General features: G+C 38.7%; 3 protein-coding genes across 8 annotated transcripts; 2 read left to right on the forward strand and 1 right to left on the reverse strand.

Moving 5' to 3' along the window:
- Positions 1-512: 512 nt before the first annotated feature.
- LOC119560611 lies at positions 513-1,372 on the reverse strand. 3 transcript variants are annotated; one of them, XM_037874146.1, is made up of 3 exons: positions 1,224-1,372; positions 930-1,150; positions 513-873 (listed from the first exon to the last, which is right to left on the reverse strand). In XM_037874146.1, exons 2-3 carry the CDS (start codon positions 1,094-1,096, stop codon positions 660-662), a joined length of 381 nt encoding a protein of 126 aa, XP_037730074.1. In that variant the 5' UTR covers positions 1,097-1,150; positions 1,224-1,372; the 3' UTR covers positions 513-659. The 3 variants fall into 3 exon arrangements, with proteins under 3 accessions (XP_037730074.1, XP_037730073.1, XP_037730075.1); XM_037874145.1 differs by having other exon boundaries at positions 1,207-1,365; XM_037874147.1 differs by having other exon boundaries at positions 710-873; positions 937-1,150; positions 1,207-1,365.
- A 1,025-nt stretch (positions 1,373-2,397) lies between these two features.
- Positions 2,398-6,398, forward strand: LOC119560326 (another transcription unit protein). 4 transcript variants are annotated; one of them, XM_037873708.1, is made up of 7 exons: positions 2,398-2,520; positions 2,580-2,643; positions 2,696-2,869; positions 4,365-4,532; positions 4,592-4,756; positions 4,809-4,982; positions 5,040-6,398. In XM_037873708.1, the coding sequence occupies exons 1-7, from the start codon at positions 2,478-2,480 to the stop codon at positions 6,346-6,348; spliced, it is 2,097 nt and encodes a 698-aa protein (XP_037729636.1). In that variant the 5' UTR covers positions 2,398-2,477; the 3' UTR covers positions 6,349-6,398. The 4 variants fall into 4 exon arrangements, with proteins under 4 accessions (XP_037729636.1, XP_037729638.1, XP_037729637.1 ...); XM_037873710.1 differs by having other exon boundaries at positions 4,815-4,982; XM_037873709.1 differs by having other exon boundaries at positions 2,702-2,869.
- Positions 6,399-14,265: 7,867 nt separating this feature from the next.
- Positions 14,266-15,507, forward strand: LOC119560246 (putative gustatory receptor 92a). Its single transcript, XM_037873610.1, has 2 exons — positions 14,266-15,273; positions 15,337-15,507. The coding sequence occupies exons 1-2, from the start codon at positions 14,266-14,268 to the stop codon at positions 15,505-15,507; spliced, it is 1,179 nt and encodes a 392-aa protein (XP_037729538.1).
- The last annotated feature ends 8,719 nt before the right edge of the window (positions 15,508-24,226 follow it).

Below are 24,226 nucleotides of genomic sequence, written 5' to 3' on the forward strand. Positions count from 1 at the left end.
CTTCTACTGCTTTCCATTTATTTTTGTATTCTTTTTTTTTTTGGTTTTCCTCTCACTTATTTTGGTTTTATTGCTCGGCATTTTATTGCACAAATTTTAATATTTATTTTTGCTGTTGGTTTTTTTTGCACTATGCCTGGAAGGCGATGCCAGTGTGTGTGGGTTGGAGTGTGTTTGTGTTGCTTTTACCCACACTCACACACGCTCACTTTCGGGATGCTTTGTTTGCTGTCTGCTCGCGTTTAGTTAGCGTTTTTCTATTGCAGCTCCATTTTAATGTTTAACAAACTTGAATGGCGCAGTTGAGAGCTCCCAAACAAACAGAAGGAAAATACAAACGATTTCGGCTCTTTTTCGCCTTTTTTTTACCCCTGGTTTGCCCCTTGTTTTGTGCGAACTTTTGTGAGAATTATTTTAAACCGTTAAAATTGATTTTTTTCCCCTTTGCGTACTTATCTCATTTAGGTGAAAATGCCAGTTTTATTATTGGATGCAATGAAAACTCTTTTCACTGTGAATTAAATATTGATTTATGCATAATTGTGATACAAAATAAGATTTCGATACAGAAATGCATGTCATGGTTGAACCGTTACCAACACAAACTTATAAACAAGCGAAGTCGATTGCTTAAATGGATTTTTGCCGGAATACGTGATTTAAAGCCAAGGAAATCTGGGTCCAGGTGGAGGTGGATATATAAAATTCAGGTGCTGCGACTGCTGATGATGGTATTGCATATGCCGCTGATTTTGGACTCCTGGATGGGGGTGTCCCAAGGGATATTCGGGCTTATAGCTCTTAAAATTTGGCGGAGGCCTATAATGGTCACCACAGGCCCCATGCATTACGGGCCTGGATCCTTGAACAGGACTAAATAATATGGGAAATTTCAACTATATGAAGGAAAGCATTTTTATAATCCTTACTGAATACCATATCGAGGGTTAACTTTAGGATTTTGCTCTTCAGAAGGTGGTTGATTTCCATAATACCTGGGTTTGCTGACCTCCATTATTCCCGGTGACTGATGAACTGGTGCCTGCAGATTGTTCAAATAATCATTCGGATGACGACTGCTCGTGGCCATTATCATAATTTTGCTAAAATTATCACTTCCGTAAAGTCTTGCAAACTGCTCCACGCTTTCCTAGTATATCAAAAAATATATGATTTAAAAAAAAATCTTTTTAAAGGTTGTCTTACATCCGGACAAAAAATACCCGGTAGCCCCATGCCGCTGTAAGCCATATTGTAATTTAAAATGTATATCTAAAAGAACTTTGATAATTTTGAATATATAAAAACAGAATTTTGGAGCGAATTTGACTTGTTGTGTTAAAGACGAAAGCCGAAAATTAAATGATAATTTTTGACGGAGAATACAAAATCGAATTTATTTTTGACTCATTTCTCGTGGGTAAATTAATTTCGGCCATTTAACATTTAAAGATGTATTCATATAAATAACATACATTTAAGTTCCTCTTAAAGTGCACCACTCTTATTAATTTGATTACCATTCAACTGACCGTTCAGTGCTTGGGGGCAAGATAAGCGTTAAGCAGTTGACAGGCAATTATTGCACCCGTATAAGGACATCCACTACTCGGCACATTCGTTTAATTCTCCGTTTATTAATTTACGCTGAAAATTCTTAACGACAGGTTCATGTTTTTACGGCTGCCACGGCAACCTCATTACCGCCGACTTATTGTAAATAATTATTTGCGGCTTACAAGCATTTTTTGTGCCCTTAGCGTATGCGGAATTTATGAATAAATCATTTGATCCCCATTCGCCGGCGGCTGTCCTGCTTTCGAGTTGATGACCTCTTCGCCGGATAATATGCAATATGCATTTCCGCGGCGCCGCCGATTCGCAGGGCAGGTGCTTGTTGTTGAGTTTTAATTAATCGAGAACTCATAAAAATATTAAAATGCAAAAAAGCACAGGGCTTTTGGCCGGTCCATATCGTCAAGAGTCGATGACGAGTGGGAAATGGCGATGCATGTTTTATTGCCCTGGCTGCCATATGAGTATCTGAGTGGGCAAGAGGCATAAAGCGCCGAGTTCCTTGCTGTCTGCACAATATTAAATTAATGCCGCATTTTATTTTTTTGCTTTTATAATTGGGGGATAATATAGCAGGGCTCGAGTTCTTCAGTCCAGTATGCACTAAAAAATATTTTAAAAGTCCACCTCTGTTCTCGCTTTTAAATTTTTACAATTTTTAAACATAAGTGTAAGTTATTTTAATTAAAGTTGCAAAGTTTAACAACACTAATTGTTAAAAAAAAAAGGTGATTACCCTATGCTGTGCTCTACTAATCGATACATCAAGTCACTTGACTTTGCTGTCATATAAGACAAAGCATAAATTATTTTGCACTCGAAGTGAACAGACGAATTTTCTCTTGCTGCGACCAAAATCAGTTCGAATTTTTTCTCAAATAATTTGCCTAGATTTGAGATCTATGGCTGACCCCAGTGTACATCCACAATATCGTGACGCGTTAGGTTTGCATAGTTGAACAATATTATTTTACCAAAAGTTTTATTAAAAACTTATTCATTAGTCACCGACGATAAGATAAGCGGTACTCCGGGTTATAATCGTAGTTCTACTGGCCGTAATAATCGGTGTGTTGCAGGAAAATATATTACGGCGAATTTACTAAATTCGAATTGTTAGTTTCAGAGAGGAATTGCAAGCATTTAGCAAGGAAGACCAAGAAGTGGGTTCAATCACTGGCAACGTTTGCGCAAGCAAATCACGCCCTTACCGACCATCCATAAATGCTGATAAGTATTTTGCTAAAAGGATCAAGAAATCAGCAGAAGACTCGAATACAAGCTGCATTGACGGGTGGGTAGTTGTGTGTTTAAATATTAGTTTACTTTACCAAAAAGGACACGCCTTATGGCCGGGCCATATCGTCAAGACTCGATGACGAGTTGGAAATGGCGATGCATGTTTTATTGCCCTGGCATGCCATATGATTATATGAGTGGACAAGAGGCACAACGCGCTGAGGTCCTTGCTGTCTGCAAAATATTAAATTAATGCCGCATTTTATTTTTTATACCCGTTACTCGTAGAGTAAAGGGGTATACTAGATTCGTCGGAAAGTATGTAACAGGCAGAAGGAAGCGTTTCCGACCCCATAAAGTATATATATTCTTGATTAGGATCACTAGCCGAGTCGATCTAGCCATGTCCGTCTGTCCGTCTGTACGTCCGGATGAACTCTGAGATCTCGGAAACTATAAGAGCTAGGATATTAAGATTTGGCGTGCAGATTCCTAAGCTTCTTACGCAGCGCAAGTTTGTTTCAGCAGAGTGCCACGCCCACTCTAACGCCCACAAACCGCCCAAAACTGTGGCTCCTACAGTTTTGGTGCTAGAATAAAATTTTAACGGAAATGTATTGTTCTCATCAATACCTATCAATTGACCCAAACCGCCCACAAACTTCAAAAAATCGTAAATATGAACGCGGATATCTCGGAAAATATCAAGAATGGAGAAATGGGATTTCAGATTTAGATTCCGTAGGCTTAAGCGCAGCGCAAGTTTGTTACGCGAATATGCCACGCCCACTCTAACGCTCACAAGCCGCTCAAGCCTGTGGCGCCCACAATTTTCATACTAGATAAAAAATTTTAACTGAAATGTATTGGTCTCGTTAATACCTATCGATTGATCCAAAAAAAACTTTGCCACGCCCACTATAACGCCCGCAACGCTTAAATCTGTCTACCGCCGGTAGGTGGCGCATTTCAATCTCGCTTTGCTGCTTGCATATCTCCATTTTCCTTTGGTCCCTTTATCTGAGGAACGGGTATCTGATAGTCGAGGTACTCGACCATAGCGTTCTTCCTTGTTTGCTTTTGTAATTGATGGATAACATAGCAGGGCTCGAGTTCTTCAGTCCAGTATGCACAAAAACATATTTTAAAAGTCCACCTCTGTTCTCGCTTTTAAGTTTTCACAATTTTTAAACATAAGTGTAAGTTATTTTAATCAAAGTTGCAAAGTTTAACAACACTAATTGTTAAAAAAAAAAGGTGATTACCCTATGCTGTGCTCTACTAATCGATACATCAAGTCACTTGACTTTGCTGTCATATGACAAAGCATAAATTATTTTGCACTCGAAGTGAACAGACGAATTTTCTCTTGCTGCGACCAAAATCAGTTCGAATTTTTTCTCAAATAATTTGCCTAGACTTGAGATCTATGGTTGACCCCAGTGTACATCCACAATACCGTGACGCGTTAGGTTTGCATAGCTGAACCAAAATTTTTATTAAAAAAAGTTTTATTAAAAAATTTACTAAATTCGAATTGTTACTTTCAGAGAGGAATTGCAAGCATTTAGCAAGGAAGACCAAGAAGTGGGTTCAACCACTAGCAACGTTTGCGCAAGCAAATCACGTCCTTACCGGCCATCCATAAATGCTGATAAGTATTTTGCTAAAAGGATCAAGAAATCAGCAGAAGACTCGAATAAAAGCTGCATTGACGGGTGGGTAGTTGTGTATTTAAATATTAGTTTACTTCACTAAGCCTAAATGATTTTTTCAGAAACCCAAAACTAGGCAAACCAAGCGGCAGTCAGCTGCACAAAAGACGACCATCGATAAATAACGCTCAGGGAATGCAAAATCCGTCCACCGATCGGGATGTACCCATTAATATGATGAGCGGTACTCCGGGTTATAATCGTAGTTCTACTGGCCGTAATAATCGGTGTGTTGCAGGAAAATATATTACGGCGAATTTACTAAATTCGAATTGTTAGTTTCAGAGACGAATTGCAAGCATTTAGCAAGGAAGACCAAGAAGTGGGTTCAGTCACTAGCAACGTTTGCGCAAGCAAATCACGCCTTTACCGACCATCCATAAATGCTGATATCTATTTTTCTAAAAAGATGAAGAGATCAGCAGCATCCTTTAATATACACGACATTGACGGGTGGGTAGTTGTGTGTTTAAATATTAGTTTACTTCACTGAACCTATGATTTTTTCAGAAACCCTGAACTATTCAAACCAAGCGGTAGTCAGCTGCACAAAAGACAACCATCGATAAATAACGCTCACGGAATGCAAAATCCGTCCACCGATCGGGATGTACCCATTAATACTTCCACGAGCTTTATCCCAATCGATGAAAGTGTATTTGATGAGTTGCAATTGACTCCAGAGTCGAGTCAGAGCTCTAAACCTCGCTTTAGCTCTCAACAGAGTTCTCCGATAGCAAATGACAAATCTTCTCCAAGCTCAGATAGTGATGGTAAGATTTCGCCTGACCTTGAGTATAACTCTACTGGCGGTCTGAACCCAAATACTAATTACTTCGGGGATACTTCGGAGGAGGAGGAGGAGGAGGTTGATGGAAAAAAAACCGAGAAAAGTGTATGGTCTGAGTTGGAAATCTCCGACAGCAGTGGCGAAGAAACTCCCCAAATTGAGGGCGCTCAACTGTCCATTGAAGAGCAACATCGCCAAATGTTGGGAAACAAGTTGACGGCAAAGTTCAGTGCCACCTTACCGGCTGACAATTCAGCCCTTCTTGATGGTCAACCGCAGTACCTAAAAATGCCCCATTTCATAGCTGTGGAATCCAAGGCTTACGTGGCTAAGGACTTTAAAAATGCCATGACTTCTGAGGATTTGAAAGACGAACAGGCTCGCGAGGATTTCAAAAATCGTCTAAAAACAACAGTAAGGTGGAGGGAGGATGAAAATAAGTTCAAGGAGTCCAATTCTAGGATTGTTCGCTGGTCCGATGGCAGCGAGACCTTCCATGTGGGCGGCGAGGTCTTCGATGTGATGCACCACCCGGTGACCAATGACCAAAACCACATGTATGTCCGCCTGGAGAGCTTCTACCAACCTCAGGTACCGATCAAGGACAAGATGACACTGCGTCCCAAACTGGACTCCAATTTCGGACAGACTCATGTCCAGGGCATGCGTAATCGAGCCGTGAATAAACCGCAGACGGGCATCAAGGTGCTGATGAACACGGGAGTTGATCCTGGGCAGGATCGTGATCGTCGCGTCAAGGAGGAACTGGCCCAGCTGCGTCTCGAGGATCGTGAGAAGCGTCGCGATACTCAGATGAATCGACGCAAGCCGCCGGCTAGGTCGTATGAGTCAGAAGTAGAAGGGTCAAACGATGAGGACAACTTCGCGGCAGCTTCCGAAGACAATTTGTCCGATGAACCCCGTCCCAGCACTTCCAAGCGCAAGAACGTTCTCCAATCGGATACCGACGATTGCGCTTGGCGCAATACCAAGCCGTTGGTCTATACCGATTCCGATTCATCGGACTAGAGGGTTAACATCCGCTCTGTACGAAATTCCAATAAACATAATGCATTAGCCAGCCCACAACAAAGAGTATAGCTGCAACTGATAATTAATTAACAATTTCTCGCCCCCACGCTGGGCGGCACGGCCATTGCCGTAATTAGTGGGCGTGGCAGCAGTGTAGCACACATTAGTAGCCGACACAGAAATTGCTTAAGGTCACAATGGGGTCGTGATTGCAGCGAGGAGCACTCTAACCCGAATGCCATTGTCCGGCTGCCAAACTGGCAGGCATTCCAACGCCCAAAGCAATTAGTGGCTAGGTGCACGGGATGGCTGCCTGGTGTTTTTGGGAGATTGGACTCGTGGGTGGAGATGTGGACAACGGGGCTAGTGGATGGGACGGGGCCAACGGCTCAGTCGGATTGGCCTCTTTGATTGCAACTTTATGGTTGCCAGGGCCTAGAAGCTGTCTGCCTCACAGCTGTTCAACCCCAAAAACCAGTTGCATATTTTCAGTTATTCAGTTGCAGATAAAACTGCTAGAAAATAAGCTTTCGATATGCCTTTCACAGAAGTTATTAAAGTGGGTAAAATGTACCTGTACTTTACACTCAAAAAAGTATTCGTCCGAATTTTTTTTATCATTTTAGAAACAATAAATTTTATTTAGTGAATTTTTTTTTTTTATTTTTTGTGGGGGGTAATTTCTTTAATTTATAGCTTTAATTATATAGTTATTACTATTCTGTATAGATAAATAATATAAACTTTATTTAAAAATGTTGTTTATGTTATATACTTTATAAATTATAATATTACACGTCGACAATAAAAAATTCCCAAGACTTAACCCTACCAAATTGGAAAGGGTTTTACCTTTAGATTACGACCCCAAACTTAGAAATTTGCCATCACATCACAGTTTTATGAAAATCGCAGTCAAAGTACCTAATTTTCATTTTAAGGCACTTCTAAAGGCTTAATACGGCTAAACAATTCGTAATTTATATACAAATTGGCCATAAAATGCCATTTTCAAAATTTAAAAGTTTAATTTCATGTGGTACTTAAATCTTATAACGAGATTTCCGAGGCGTGCTTGTAAATGTTTTTGTTCTTTTAACACTTAACTGAGCTTTAATATAGATTAATTAATATAAAGCCCGGCATTATTGATTTGAGGGATGTGTTTAGTCATTATTTGGATGAATGTTGTGATTTGTGTTTGCTCATTTAACCGGTGAAATGTGATCATGAGCTTGTGGAACTTGCACGAGCTCGTACGCCAAGGGGTTCAAGTTTCCTGAGTAGACTCCTTTGGCTCAAAGGAGCATATAAGCTCATTACAATGCTCTTGCTTTGTTGTTGCCTTTGCCGGGGCAATGCATTCGAATGTAACTGAGATACGCCCCAACTTGCCATGGGCCATAAACTAAACTGTCACGGATTTTCGGGCTGGGCGGAAAATCGAGCAGCCATACGACACGCCCGTAGGCCAAATATCTTGCACACATATTTGTCGACAAGTTGGCAAACTGTGCGGGCGAAAGGTGGCAAGTGGGTGGTGGTGAAAGGTGGGAGGTGGAAGGTAGAAGGTGGTGGCATGTCAGCCTTTGTGCTAATGCAATTTAGTGCCTCCTGCAGCAAATGAACCTTGATTATGTGTTTATTAGACACCAATTTACGCCTGCTGCAATGTTGCAATGTGGCCTCTTCTCCGGCGGCCTAGCTTGCTTATCATTTAAGCTGGCTGGCGTATTAAAATTACACACCATTGTCATAAATATCATCTGTCGGCTCACCTGCATTTATACAAGAGAGTTCTTGGGCAAGCCTTTTGAAATTCAATTATTTCGATAGTGCTGATCAAAGAACTGAAACTTGAGTAGTGTCGCCCAAGATGACTGTTTGTGTTCCATCAATTGATTGTTTATAATTAAGCTTAAGTGTCTGGTGTTTATTTAGGGACAATGGGGTTGCATCTTATTGCATTTAAATTGCACTAAGTTTAGTATAGTAGCTATTTTTATAGGCAACCTATAACAACAATTTAAATAAGGGTTCTCAAGACTTAAAATTAATTTAATCGAAATTTATGCTTCAATAAACCAAACATATTATAATCTAATAAAATGAAAAGTAACCAACTTTTTATGCTGGGTAGAACCATTTTAAATATTTATCTCTGTCTGATGAACCTGGTGATATTTCGACCACTAACAGCCGTTAACTAGATACACTCATTAACCCGAAAGTCTTGGTTTTATATCCATTATACATATGCAGGAAGGTTATACTTGTTAGCCAAAGCAAACACAATTACACTTACGCACTCAAATTTATTTACAGGACATAAAGTAGACACTCCTTTTCGCACACGCACACAAGGACATGTCGTTGAACAACCGTATCCTGTTAGTTTACATACCTCAAAGGCATTAATTATTTATGAAGAGACAGGCTGAAATAGAAGCCCACTCTGGGTTGGAAAGAGACAGGACGAGAGGTAGATGAGAGAGCGAGAAAGGAATGTAATAAAATTACAAGCAAATGCCGTAAACACGAAAGGTTTTGAAATTCAAGCAAGTGAAAGCGGCATTAAGTTTGCTGGCCGTGACAACTGGCAAACTGGCTAACTGGCCAGCAGTAATTAAAGGCTATAATAAAGCTAACGTTTCTCCAGAAACCAGATGGTGGGACAAGGAGACCGTAGGCACATGTCAGTTGTCAACGCAGCAATTTGACAGGACCCGCACTGAAAAGCCCAGATATATCCATTCCCACAAAGACGAGGAGGGAGAAGCCACAAAAACGAACCTAAATGCTGACCAAGACAGGCGATTAGAGCAGGACAACCGTGGTACAGTGCGAGACAGAACCATAATTCTTAATCAAGGTAGGCCTTTATCTTAATAGTCAAATATTTAAAATTTTTTTACTTGTATATTCTTAATGTCACATTTCTTATTTTTAAAATAAGGTTAAGACTTGGAAATTGTTATAGGTAAAAACAAAAAAAGCTAACAACTTTTCAAAGTTTTCTATAATTTTCATTTTGAATACTTACTTATAAATTTATTTATTCTTTACATATCATTTTAAATGTAATATATTATTGTTTCTTATGTTTATTTACTTGAATATTTTTTTTGACTCACTTTAAATATATATCTTATTTATATAACTGACTTAAATATAATGTATTAATATAATTATTTATTTAGTTATATTTTTCTGTTTGGTTTTAAAATACATTCTGAAAAGGAAAACCATTTAATTTGGGGATTTTTTCCAGTTCCAAAATTTCTACCAATTAATCAGTTACTCCGGTTTTATGGAGCGCACTGCACTTACGTATGTATGATTGTCACACTTCAGATACTTGACTTGTATTCTCAAACACGTTGGCCTTGTAGATTTTATGTCTTGCGGCTTGCATTATAAAATTAGTGACATACTCTAATGGGGCAAGTGGTGAGCGTTTGCAAAGTGGGTGGTGGGCAAAAGGATTCTTGGAGAGAAGGACACTTTGATCCCTTTGACGACTTCAAACCCTGGACCCTTCATGTTTATGACAGCTGTTGAAATTTCACTGTCTCTCATTAACAATTGGCAAATATGCCACAAACTTTCAATGCGTATCTATTTAACTAATATTTGCTTAAATCAATGAACGCTTAGGCGGCGAAACTATTCCATTTAATTTCATTTCATTCTATTTTACATGCGAGATGGTTTTAATGGCATTACCGTCCCAATGTTTGCACATAGTAAAGAGCCTTAAAATCAAATGTGCGTGTGTTTTAGGGTCATTAGTTGAATATGCATTAACGCTCATAAATAACTTTACACTTAATGTTCAATTGGCAGACTAGCCAACTCACAAACACATAAACACCCACAATGCATTTAAGCGGTTTTCGTTGATCACATTTATCATTAAAGCCGCATTCATTGAATAAATAATTCACATTCACATGCATAACCGAAAATTGCAAATCTGCTTGATGTGACTAATTGTTGAAATTGATAGCAATAATTGATATATTCAAGCGCAGTTCTTTACACACAGTATTTTAAATGCTATGAAGGTATTATATTTTTCATTCAGTGAAATTAGGATTAATTAGGACGTTTGATTCAGCGGAGTGCCACGCCCATAACTGATATTGTTCTGATTATAAACACCCATCTAAATCCATCATGCATATCTCCATCTTCCTCGCAATTTCCTTAGCTGAGTAATGTGTATCTGACAGTCGAGGCCATTGACTATAGAATTCTCTCTTGTTTTAAAAGTATAACTGTGAGAAAATATCGAATTAAGTATTTTATTTTTAGAAGAAGGCCTTAGAAAGGAAACGCGTGGGTGGTCAATGCGTTTAGTAGATGAAGATATCTAAAAGCGTGTCATGAATTTGACACCACAAATATTGTCAATCTATGATGTCCAAGTTTTCATTAGTTAAATGCACTTCGAAGTGGATATTTATACCCGTTACTCGTAGAGTAAAAGGGTATACTAGATTCGTCGGAAAGTATGTAACAGGCAGAAGGAAGCGTTTCCGACCCCATAAAGTATATATATTCTTGATCAGGATCACTAGCCGAGTCGATCTAGCCATGTCCGTCTGTCCGTCTGTCCGTTTGAACGCTGAGATCTCGAAAACTATAAGAGCTACAATACTGGGATTTGGGATGCAGATTCCTGAGATTCCTGCGCAGCGCAAGTTTATTTCAAAAGAGTGCCACGCCCACTCTAACGCCCACAAACCGCCCAAAACTGTGGATCCTACAGTTTTGATGATAGAATAAAAATTTTAACTGAAATGTATTGTTCTCATCAATACCTACCGATTGACCCAAAAAAAAGTTTGCCACGCCCACTATAACGCCCACAAACCGCCCACAAACTTAAAAAAATCGTAAATATGAACGCGGATATCTCGGAAAATATCAAAGATAGAGAAACGGGATTTCAGATTTAGATTTCGTAGGCTTAAGCGCAGCGCAAGTTTGTTACGCGAATATGCCACGCCCACTCTAACGCCCACAAACCGCCCAAATCTGTGGCGCCCACAATTTTTATGCTAGATAAAAAATGTTAACTGAAATGTATTGGTCTCGTCAATACCTATCGATTGATCTAAAAAAAGTTTGCCACGCCCACTCTAACGCCCACAAACCGCCCAAGCCTGTGGCACCCACAATTTTCGTGCTAGATAAAAAATTTAGACTGAAATGTATTGGTCTCGTCAATACCTATCGATTGATTTAAAATAAACTTTGCCACGCCCACTCTAACGCCCACAACGCTTAAATCTGTCTACCGCCGGTAGGTGGCGCATTTGCTGCTTGCATATCTCCATTTTCCTTTGGTTCCTTTAGCTAAATAACGGGTTCATTTGACACCACAAATTTTGCCAATCTATGATGTCAAAGTTTTCATTAGAGTAATGCACTTCGAGGTGGATATTTCGAGGTTCACAATTTTTCTATCAGCTTAATCGCGGCTGTAACCTCTTGTATAATGTTCGGGGTACTTCGTCAGTTAAATACTTCAAAACTTTCAGCTGGAATTTTGCGGTTGAGTCTTTACATCTCCAGATTTATGGGAGCAGTGGGGTTGAGATTTAAAACCGAGTGGTGGTGGAGGATAGTTCTCTCAAGTGGAAGTGGTCTTTTGCCATTATTCGCATAGGATGTCAAATTATATTTATGGCAATGTACTTTCATTGGGATGTGCCAAACGTTGACTATACCGAACACTTTCTACATTTTAACCGTTTCGTGCTCCAATTTGGCTGTTGCATGTCCATTCTGAGATTGCTGATATTGCAAGGACAAGAGGTCACTAATCTGGTCAATAATCTACAACTACAGCTACAACTTTTTAGACGAGGTCAAGACTATTGCAATATAAATCATAATGGCTTTGGAGGAAAAAGGAACTAATAGTTTTATTTTTTATGATACTCAGCTTTATACACGAGGAGATCTTCATTGTAAATTTGGTTAAACCCTAATGGAGCCCGCGTGAAATAATTGCTGTATTTGCTGACACCTTTATCTGATTTAACATTAAATTGCTCACATACTTCGCCTGTTTGTGGTATATAAGTTTTGGCCTGCTATATAGCGACTTAAACGAATTTGTTAGATCTGAACTGCAGACTTTGGATTTACAGCTGACTAATAGAAAACTTAACGTTAGGAAGTGTTTGGATTTTTACAGGGACCTTAGTTCCTTAGCATCTGCATTCCAAAAAGTCTATTACTATGTTTATGCTACGAATTTCATGCATTCTCCAATACATGAAATTATAATAGCCCCTGTTTATACAACACAGACAAATTCATGAATGATATTAGTAAAGCTGTCAAATTTGTTGAGTTTGATATAGAACTCTATAGAGTAGTAGGCTGTGAAGTAGGCTGTGCCTCAGCATTTCGTAAATTGGGACTGAATTCATAGTCAACTTTCGTGTGTTATCGAATTCATGAAACGGTGTTTATGCACACACGAATTTGCTCATTTCATGAATTGATTTCATGAAATAGGCATAGCATAAACACAGTATATGATTTTCCTGTTTTTTTTTTTGATAGTATGTGCTCTCTCCTTTTTGCTTATTTAGTCATTATCCGCATCAAGTATGATATGATTCTCTTATGCTCAAACACTGTGGTTGAGATGTTAAACATGTTTCTATTGACTTGGTCGGTCCAAAGGGCAGCGGTGAAGTCTGGTGAAATTCGACTGTTGATGCTTGATAATTCCAATCTTAGCCAAATTCGGAATTGGCAAAAAAACGTATGTAAATAAACAGATTTATAATTTAGTATAACTATATAAAAACCTTTTTTTTCGCAGATGGAATGGTGTTATATAGAACTAAGTGTGTACCGCGCCCGCTTGGCCTTTTTAATGTATCCAAGGAACTCTTCATGGAATTCCTTTCGGCCATGCTGTTACTTGACATTTTTAGTACAATGCCGAATACAGCTTGAATACGTTCACGAGTTTTGTATTTAAATAATTTTGTTAAAGATTGTTTTGATTTATGTATAATTATCTATATATACACTAAAAATTGTTCTGTCTAAATTTTAGAATTTTTTTAAGGTCAATCCAATTTTATCTTTTCAATTGAAATATTATCTACTTAAATAAAGAACGTTTTATTAATAAAATATATTTTTTCTTTAATTAAATACAAATTTATGACTTGTTTTGTTTATGGGTCTGCTAAGTCCAAGAAATCGTAAATCTTTGGATATTACCAGCACCTTCCTCCGGTCATAAAATATTATTGGGTGTCCGTTTTGCTTTGTAGAGCTTTTATAAAACATAGTTATGATCTTTTACAAAATGGCAATTGAATTAACATTGAATATATTTAGTAAGGCTTAAGGGTTTCAAAAATTATACTTCAAGTTAATTAATTTCGAGATATTGGCTAACTGAACCCGCAGATTTTCTTTATGAGAATGAACAAAGAGAGTTTGTATTTGATTTTATTTAATTCGATTCAAATTGAACTTTTTTTTAGGTGGACCAACGGACCATTTATTATTTTATTGGTATCATTAGCTACATCGGTTCCATCATGTAAAGGGTAGAACAGTTTAGAACCTAATAATGTATTTAAATTAATAAATAAATGTTATATACAACATAAATTTCAAAAATGTATTAGCATCTTTAAATGTTTTGTTCTTAATCAGGGAATGCCGCTAACAACTTAATCTACATTTTGTTTAAACTGTCATTAGCGAAATTCATCTCGATGGTTACCTGCCAACTCTAGTCACTTGTCAGCTCATGATATCATCGCGCCTTAGTTAAATGTTCATTAACCAAATGCACCTGGTGTTCCATTGCTTAAGGCAACCATATCCCAAATTCAGTCGGAGTTTAAGCCAAAGCGGTCGATTATGTACCGGATTTTTCATCTCATGAGTGTTCCGAAACTTAACGCCTTAATACTGAGATACATTTTCCGTTACGCACAACTAATTGGCGTCATATTTTTTTGCCTTAGAAAAAGTGAAGATGGGGAAAGAGTATCAAATTGCAAATGGATCAAGTGGCTTGGTATCACCCATCGGCTTGTGACCTTCGGTATTTTCATTTATTCGTATTATTTGGCTATAATTATAACAAGTCAACCCGCCGCGAAAATTCTTCATTTTTTTCGACTTTTACTGAGCATTCCCATCGTTGCATTTATCTTGGGATACCAGACTTTACGAGGTGCAGAAATTATAGAGCTTTTCAATCAATTTCTTCAACTTTTTCGGCAAGTGCGGAACTTGTTTAAGCCGAAACCAATTGGCTTTGGCGGCGGACGAGAGCTGATTTTGATCCTTCTAAATTTGATCTGCCTTTTCCATGAGTTAACCTATATCTGGGTTGCAGAAAAGCATTTTCATTGGCACTTTTGGATATATTGGTGGTGCGACGTATATGTTGTCACCGGCACCAACATGTTCATTCATCTCAATTGTATGGCCTATCTGAGTGTTGGTGTCCTTTATTCGGAGGTCAATAAATATGTACGTACCCATTTGGGAACCCAACTTCAGAAACTGAATACTACGACCGGCGAAAATGAAATACGAAGAGCATACAATCGGCTGGAAAAGTGCATACATTTGTACAGAGAGATATATAATATCAGCACTACTTTTCAGAGACTGTTTGTGTTGCCCCTTTTTTTGGCTATGATAAATAAGGTTTTGCTTATCACCACACTCAGCTTCAGGATGATTTTGGATTTAGAGTACAGCAGCTGCATTTTTTGGTTACTTGTGGGCAAACACATATTAGACTATCTTCTGCTAACCATTTCTGTTCAGGGTGCATTGAATCAATTTCGGATTATTCGACGGCCAAACTTGGAGATCGGCGAGGCTGGTAAACTAAGAAATTTTCAACGTACGGTCAGTCATCTTGTATGCCGTGAATTATTTGAACATTTTTTATTGGTCTTTCTTTCGTTACAGCTGGAAATATTCTTCACCCATCTAAATATTTGCCAGTTTCGGGTTTCAATTTTGGGCCTCTGTGAAATTACTAACGAGCTTTTCTTGAAGTTTTTATCCGCACTGACATGTTGGCTGGCTTTTATTGCACAATATAGAATGCAGATAAGAAATGTATATCAGAATACCTAGACTTAAAAAAAAAATTCAAAAATTTTAGGCACTATAATGCTAACTTGATTTTAAATTGTAAACCTCGAAATCCTCTTTAAATAAAATACCTGTGCTAACACGTTATCATTCATTTTAAAGTATATGACTTATAAGTTATGATATGTTATAACGAATCATAAGAAATGTTTATAATATTACCTAGATTTAAAAAATAAAATCAAAAGGCTAAAGGGACCCTTATACTAAATCGATTTTAAATTGTAAGCCTTGAAAGCCTCTTTGAATAAAAAACCTATATGACATATAAGTTATGATATGATATAACGAATCATAAGAAATGTTTATAATAATACCAAAATTTAAAAAATAAAATAAAAAAAAAGTAAGGGGTAGGGTCCCTACTCGATTTTAAATTGTAAGCCTGAAAAGCCTTGAATACCTTGTACAAACACGTTTTCATTTATTTTACACTTTATCATAATATACATAAGAAGTCTTTATAATAATACCTAGACAAAAAAAATAAAATCTAAAAGTTTTAGAGACCGTAACACTGAACCGACTCTAAATTGTAAACCTTGAACGCCGCTTTAAATAAATACCCTGTACCAACACGCTTTCATTCATTTTACACTATATGACATTTAAGTTATGATATGATATAACGAATGATAACTAAATAATAAATATGTTATGCTGCGCTCAAACGAATATTTTCCGTATTCTCTGAAGTCGCCTAATAAACTGCAATTATGTGGAAGCCACAAAATGATGGAGGGAACATATGCCCGTGTGTCCAGCTGTCGGGGGCCACATTGCTCATTTTAATGGCTGTGGAAATGAACTTTCGCCACGTGATTTGCCCAGAAGTTGGACCCTCGGGTCAGTCACATCAATAGATAATTTTTCATAATTAACCTGTGTGTGTATGGAGGTGGTTGTTTTGTTTATCCAGGACATTTTCCTCGGTGAAGTAATCCCCAAACTCGCTTTGGGTTCATTAGGGATCATAAAATGTTTCATTTTCATTCCAGGAAACGACTCGTTTAATGACGTTGATGGTGTAGCTTAGTTTTCTCAGGAATTTCAAACCGAAAATATAGCTCAGCCATGCCATCATTTTCATGCACAATTTACTTTGATTTATTAAATTTCAGTCTGATCCTTTTTGCCTTGGCTCAATTTACATACGTACATGGGTATATTTAATGTATTAAGCCAATTAGGGCTGACAAGGACACGGAAAACTGCAAAACTGATCGTTGTCCTTCGAGCAGGTTGCCGTCCTTGCTGGCAGGATTAGTTTAGACGAAGCTGCCTTTGTGTTTCATTAAACAGATTTGGTGTTATTTACTTAAACACTTAAAATAAATGTGCAAATATTTCCATCGGCTGCAGAGTTTAATTGAAATTCCTTCGTCTGTGCCGGTCAACCTGCCGCCTTCCTTGAGGTGACAATTTAAGCAAGCTCAATGCCAACGGATAATGACGTTGATTGTGGCATCTCCTTGGTCGCTCCTTCTTCCGTCTCATTCTCGTCCTTTGCAGCCATCCATCAATCGCAGGACCCCGGCTTCCTTTCCGTACTGGCCATCCTGGTGGCCTGGTCTTCTGAGTAGCAATAGCAACAAAGGCACATCATGTTGAGATGTTGCCATTGCTGTCCTCATCCCTCTCCGTGCGTTCTGCATCCTATGGTTGTCCTTGTGTATCCTTGTGTATCCTTGTGCTCCATGCTCCATGCTCCATCCTCCTCGTTGTTCTGGCTGCACTTTGCCCTGACATTTTGAGTTTATGGCATATTTGCATTATGACTCGGCTGCCTGGCTGCCCCTCCCTTCGTGTGTGTGTCCTTTTCATGGTGCACTTGAACAATGACGTTGACTTTGTCGTTGAGGTTGCCATGAATGCATGGGCCAGGACTCCCAACCCGATCCCGATCCCTATCCCGATCCCGAACCCGAACCCGACTCCTGCTGACGCAGCTGTTAACAAGGCAAATAACAACGCATGCTTGCATAAAAATTATGCAGGGCTTAACAACCTAAAACTATTTCGACCCCCATCCCACTTGCCTTAATTGGTCAATTTTTCTGCCCTCTCTGGGCCCCCCTTGAAGACCCAAAAAGAGGTTATTCTTGAGCGTTTTTTAAGGCTCAATCTGTGGCCTTTCCCTCAACCTTTACCATTGATGAGCTGCCAGTTGTCAGAGTTGCATTTTGTCATCCTGACTGGTGGAATAGCATGGGATGGGAATAAGCTGGCAAAGCACTTGCCAAGGCCATCTACCAAGCATTACAGTCCAGCTTTTGGCCAAATCTTCTTTAGCTCAATCCAGGCACGTTTCGGTTTTTACAGTACAGATGGAAAATCTAAAAGAAATGACTCATTATATATCGCTTTTTTAAAAAAGATATTACCTTAGCCATGAAACTAAAACAGTGAGTCCTTAGATTGTTAAGAAAAGTAGTTTTAAGTACAACAATGTGATTATAATTGATACAAATGCCCATTTTAGTTTATTTAACTATTTAAAGACACAAGGTTTTTATAGAAAATATTTCTCAAATAAATATCTTATAAGAATTGTTTAAAAAATTGAAATACATTTTTAAATAGGTATATGCTACAATTTAAATATGAATACTATTTTTTAGAGTGTAGTAAAACTGAATAATTTTTTCGATTTTCTCCTTACAGCTGAAATGCGAAATGGGGTTAGGCTTTGTCTATCTCTTTTAAATATAACCAAAAATTAAAGTCAAGTTTAGTCCCAACAAACTTCATAAGCCTTTTAGTCGGCTTTAGTCCTTTGTTATCCCTTTTAATACCAGACTTTCATGTGTAGTAAATGTGTTGATATCACTTTTAATTGGAAGTTGAGAGATTTACATCTGACTGGGGATAACATGTTGCATGTCATATTGCAAACTATGAGCATAACCTCAAAAAAGTTTACTTTTTGTTACAGAATTTTGTATGGATGGCTTTTTCCTTTTTTATATGCTTAACAAACGTGTCTGTTAACCAGAAAATCAAGCAAAGCCGAAGGAACTTTAACAAAACCGAGATGATGATGGTGAAGATGAGAAGGATGTGGCAGACACACACAAACTAGGGGTAAAACAAAGTTGAGGGGCCACAATGTCTACACTAAACCTGAATGTGTAGCAATTTGCTAAACAAGAAAATAATTGACTTGCCACAATGTGAGGCATGCTAGCCGCTCAGAAACACACACACACACACACACACAGCGGTCTTAAAGAGAGAAAATTGAATTTCAGCCGAAGGACGAGCGGCGCGCCTAAGTATGCAACACTTTTTTCCCCACGACTCCACTTCAGCGGCTAATGGCGTAGAAAAACGGGTCGCGTGAAAAGCGCATGGCATAAAAATGTATGCCCTCAAATGAAGCCCGTGATGGCTGGCAGTCATTGTTGCTGCTGTTGCCGTTGCTGTTGCCACTTTTATTGCCGTTGATGCTGATAAGTGGAACTTGAGCGTCAACAATGCATGATGCCCGGTCCTCGGTCCTCGTCATGGACCTATTTTTCCGAATCCCCATCCATTCCACTGCAGCCGGCGATAAGATAAATTAATTCAAGTAGTTGGCCAGACACTAAGCCCATGCAAACCGACGAAATTCGCTTCATTTTTGGACCCCCTGCCAGCAGAGGGCATGCATAATGACTTGACCTGCGGCTTATGAAATACGAAAAGCGGCTATGGCAAGCGGGTGTCCAATGATGGGAAGGACGAAATCAGGACGACGACGATGATGATGCCATGTCAACAGGCCCGAGACACGCGTCGCCAATTGCCGTCCCCTGATTTAGCATCCAAAAATTGCGGCCTTAGGCCAAAAACCGGGCCCAAAAACTCAGCCGCCGCCGCCTGTCAAACAACGCAAATTGGCAGCGCGTGGCGAATTTCCAGTTTCATTTTCATTTTCTGCCAAAAAATATCAGCGAGCCACGGGTTGCAAATTGCAAGCGAGTTAATTGAGGCCGGTCAATATGTGAATGCGATTGAAGTTCGTCCAAATAGGAGAGCTTTCGTTATGCAAATTGAAGGTTTTTTGCAATTAAAAATAGTTATATCTGTGCCAGAAAAAGGAATATATATTTAGAATTGCTTCATATCAAATAAATATTTAGGTTGAACCTAGCATTTTACTGAAATTAAGAAATAAATAAAGGAAATATAATTATATCACTGTTAGACATTACATTTAACATTCTTAAACTGCATGTAATAACCGAATCAGTTTAATTTAAAATCATATATTTAATGCAATCAAAATCCATTCTTAAAGTATTATATTTACCAAAGCCTTTGGAATATTACTTGATATTTGATTTCCACTAATAAATTAATTATGGTAGAGATACGGTGATGGGATCACAAAAAATTAAAAGAGATTCAAAAAAATCTTAAATCAACATAATTATATGTAATCCTTTCCATCCACCATTTCAAAGTCCGTTTGCTTAATAATAACCGATGACTTAACCTCCTTCTCCTTTCAAAACATCGTGGTAAACAACTCCTAGCCAAGCATATCCGTAATTTCTAATCAAATGTTAAATGAATAATTAAGCTGAAGGGTTGATTTTGATTTTCCATCCAAACGGAAATTGCGTCCGATGGAGAGTAAGCGCATTTTCCCTTTTTCCCTTGGAACATTTGCTCCCTGGAGTTGGCCAGTCTGGCCACCTATGTAAATTTCAGGCCAGTTTCTAAGGCTGGGGAATCCTATTGGTAAACAGACTCGAAAGCTTAACTGAATTTGAATTAGGCCCAGTCAAGTGAAGGAATTCGAGAAGAGTTGTCCAGGCCGGAAGTCAAAAGATTCCATAGGAATTTATGATTTACTCGGCTTTTAGCTGTATTAATATGCAGTTACCTGTGCTTTGCTAATGAATAAAGATCGGATAATGGTTAAAACTTAGGAAATACGTACGAATAGAAACAAAATTTAAAAATGAAGAATATTAGAAACGAAAGCCCAGTGACAGCTAGAAATTCTGGACTTTTTTTGGATTGGCAGTTAGATATTCCCATTTGGTCCTAGGCAGTTCCACTCTCTGTTTCTGTATATACCCCAACCCAACCAGCCACTTCATGTAAAATGAAGGAACAGCCGAACCGGACAGGACGTCAGGGACCAGAGATCCCCAAAGCCTGCTGACGGATGCAGGAATAGACCCCGAAAAACAAAAACCAAGGGATGCAAAACAACAACCAGAATCGAGTGGCTCAATAGCCGACGCTGTACTTAACCCATTTTCCGCAACAAAAAATTAAAATACTGAAAAATAAAATAAACCAGAACAATCGAAGTTGAACGTTTGAAGTGCTGGGTTCCGTTTTTATAGAGCTGGGTCATTGAACGAGCTGCTGAACCTGTTTAATAATTGAATGCAGTTATGGCGCAGCATTCAGAGTGTCTGGAAATTTCATTAAAAAGTATAATCGAAATGTTAACAGCCAGTGAGGAGGTTCTGGATGGGCAAAAAAGAAAGCAGAAATGGAAAACATAAAATTATATTTTAAGCACTCTCCAAGCAGCCGTGCCGGATTCGCCTGTCTAAATCGCTCCGATGCTAATGTCTGTGGGCAGTGGGCAGCCAGAAGCATCGGCGTTCTCATTTTCGGAGCTCTGCATCCTCTGGCATCCTCCTGGCCCGGAATCACTTGGCCAGGCCCACTCGAAGACTTCTGCCCTTTGCACATGGCCTGCATAATGAATGGGAATGTGTCTGAGAGCCTTTTCGCCCGGCCAAACCCTCTGCGGTTGTTTTTGCAGTTTAATTTTCCTTTTCAGCTGCGTTTCATACTGCTTGTTTTGGCCCCCGCCATGTTGATTACAATGCGAAATAAAAGCGCAATTTGTGGGCATATTGTGGGCGAGCATTATTCGGGAACATCATGAAAGGCACTCTCGTGAAGGAAGGATAGAAGCGAATATATTTTATAGTAGAGGAAGTTCCATTCAGGGGGACTTCGAACGCAAAATCAGTAAACAAAAGGAATAAGCTTTAGCGATGTAATGCAGATAAACAGAAAAAGTCGGTGAATCGATGAAACCTCAGTAATAAAATAAGATATTATACATTTCAAATTCTAAGTAAAATATAAAATACCACAATACAAATTATAAAATATCATTAAGTTACTCTACATTTAAAATCTGTCGAATTTTATTGTGTCTTGTAAGTGTACACTTTTTCCTTTGATATGTTATGATAAACAGATAAAAGAATTAACCAATTTTCAGAAATAAAATCTAATATTAAATATTGCAATTTTTAAAATTTTGCAATGCGAAATGCTAATAATGCTGAACCTTGAATCATTTAAGTTGTATTATGTTTTCCAAGTGTAATTTCCTTCAGTTGGCATCCAAATCTCCACTAATTGCTGGAATATCGTGCTTTCGCTGCCTATAGCCTTATCAAGTTAAGCAAAGCACTTTGAATTATGCAAATTGCAGGCATTGAAGGCTGGAATTTACTGTGATTCTCGACCAGGCTTTAAGTATTTTGTGTAAATTTGGCTATTTCATGGTTCAAAGTTGCCCATGCCCATCTGCATGCCAAGTAATAGATGGATATCTCTATTCGAGTTCACTTCCCTCCGGTTATCAGTCACAGCTTTTGGCAGTAAATTTGCGGCAAATGAGTTGAGTGTTTTTTGCCTTCGTATTTTTTTTACTCTTTCGATTTTTTTGTACTTTGCTTATCGGAATAATAAGCGCTGCTAGCTGAAGGCCAAGTTCACAATGTGTGTGCATGGGTGTGATGCTGTTTCAAGGACATTCGAGTTCGACTCTGGTCACATCCCTCGGCTGACCCAACTAATTTTATGCCCATTTGCAGAGCGCTGCCCTGCGGCAAGAGCCCTTTACAATTTCGGGGCAACAGCAGAAGAAAGGAAAAAATAACCGAAATGTGTTAACTTTATCTAAATTGTTAAAACATTTACCAAATGACCTCACGTACCTAGATGTGTGTGTGTGTGTGATGGGCTATCGCTCGATCGTCCTGTGGCCTTTTGCATGTCGCATGTCGTCCTTCCTGAAACGTGACTACTTCCCAGCCGAAATCCCCCATTCTTTTCCATCCCCTGCGAAGTTCATTTAGACGTTCTTGGCCCTCCTTTCTCCTCCTGTCTACGCTTTATTGGCCGGCCAACATGTTCTTTATGGCATTTTGATGCACGATGCATGGCAACCCTTTAACTTTCTCCTGGCTTTTGGGGCTCCTTTGACGGAAGCCGCCTTCCCCATCTTTCACTCCGACATTTATTATGCTTATTTCGGAGCAGGCTCACGTATTTTGCGTATCAAGCATACGCCCCGTATGACGTTTCCTGTCAGTCACTTAAAGTATTACAAAAAATCTCCATGCCAAAATTAAAGCTGGATCAGAGCAGAACAAGCAGATTAGGATATTATATGAAAAGCAGGATAGGCAGAGGCCGTACGCTTAAACAGGTTCAAGAAAAGGAGCTTAGCATCGGGTTCTCAAAAGCCGGTTTTAAATACTCATATGCGGGCTTGGAAGCGGATAAAGAGCTTTTCGAATCGCAAATATTCCACATCAAAGTATCTTTTTCACAAATCTCTGGCATGCCAACTATGCTAAAATATTTAAACAAATTTCAATAATAAACGAAAGTAGCATTTTGTGGAAGAAAAAAAAGTAGAAAAGTTGAAAGAGTCAAAAGTCTAACAAACATTTGCATTTCACCGCATTCGGAATTCGACAAATGTATCTGGATGTGGACAACCTTTTTTATCATTCCTGCCTACCTTTGCATATTTTCCGGCGCAGCAGAGCATATTCATTGACATCTCATGGATGGCACACATGCCACAAATGAGGGCCTCAAAGTATGCTAAACAAAAAGCCAAAAAGTTAACAGGACGTTCGTCCTGAGACGAACTCATTTTTCCTATCCCCTCCCTATGGCTACTCGGAAATTATGCTTTGTAAATTGACAAGTTGATTTAATGGATGGAATGGGGGGGCAGAAGTTCTTTTTGGTTCGCACAACTAAAAAACCCAGCTTAAATTGTTTAAATTTCACTCGTGGTTGCCTTTCATCATGTAAATGTAAATGTTTGTGTGCTTAATGCTTCTTCTTGTGCCGAGCATTTACAAAATGTTTTTGGCCTGCGCCCGAAAGTATGTTATAAAAATATTTTATGACATGTAAAAAGCATCAATAAAAAGGTTTCGTTTCGGGCTGGTTTATTTTCCACCCCCCCATCGACCCCCATTATTTTCTTTTTTCCGACTCTGTTTATCGCCGCCCTCATTGTTGTTGTTACCGCGCTTTATCCTTTTGGCCAGGCTGCTCTGGGGTTATATTTCATCTGAGTGTTCCCGGCCATTTTTGGCCCTTGGCTTTCGGTTTTTGGGCCGTTTTACGGAAAATTACATTTAAGTATGTGTTAGAATTGACGCCGTAACAGGTTGTAAATAAGGGGAAAAGCTTGAAATTTGTATTACATTCCAATTTATTCGCTTTGCATATTACATTCATCATTCAAAGGTCGCGGGGGTTAAGTTTTAGTGGAAAAACGTCCATCAATTGGATGGGAAGATTGCTTTTATTATTTTGACTTCGATGTCTCAATTGCAGTTCACCAAAATTCGAGATGTAATTAATCCTGGCCGCGAAAAAACAAATAAGCGGGTTAGATTGGAGTGGACCAAAAAATTAA

The sequence above is a fragment of the Drosophila subpulchrella genome, unplaced genomic scaffold (genome assembly GCF_014743375.2).
Source record: "Drosophila subpulchrella strain 33 F10 #4 breed RU33 unplaced genomic scaffold, RU_Dsub_v1.1 Primary Assembly Seq354, whole genome shotgun sequence".
Taxonomy (NCBI): Eukaryota; Metazoa; Arthropoda; class Insecta; order Diptera; family Drosophilidae; genus Drosophila; species Drosophila subpulchrella.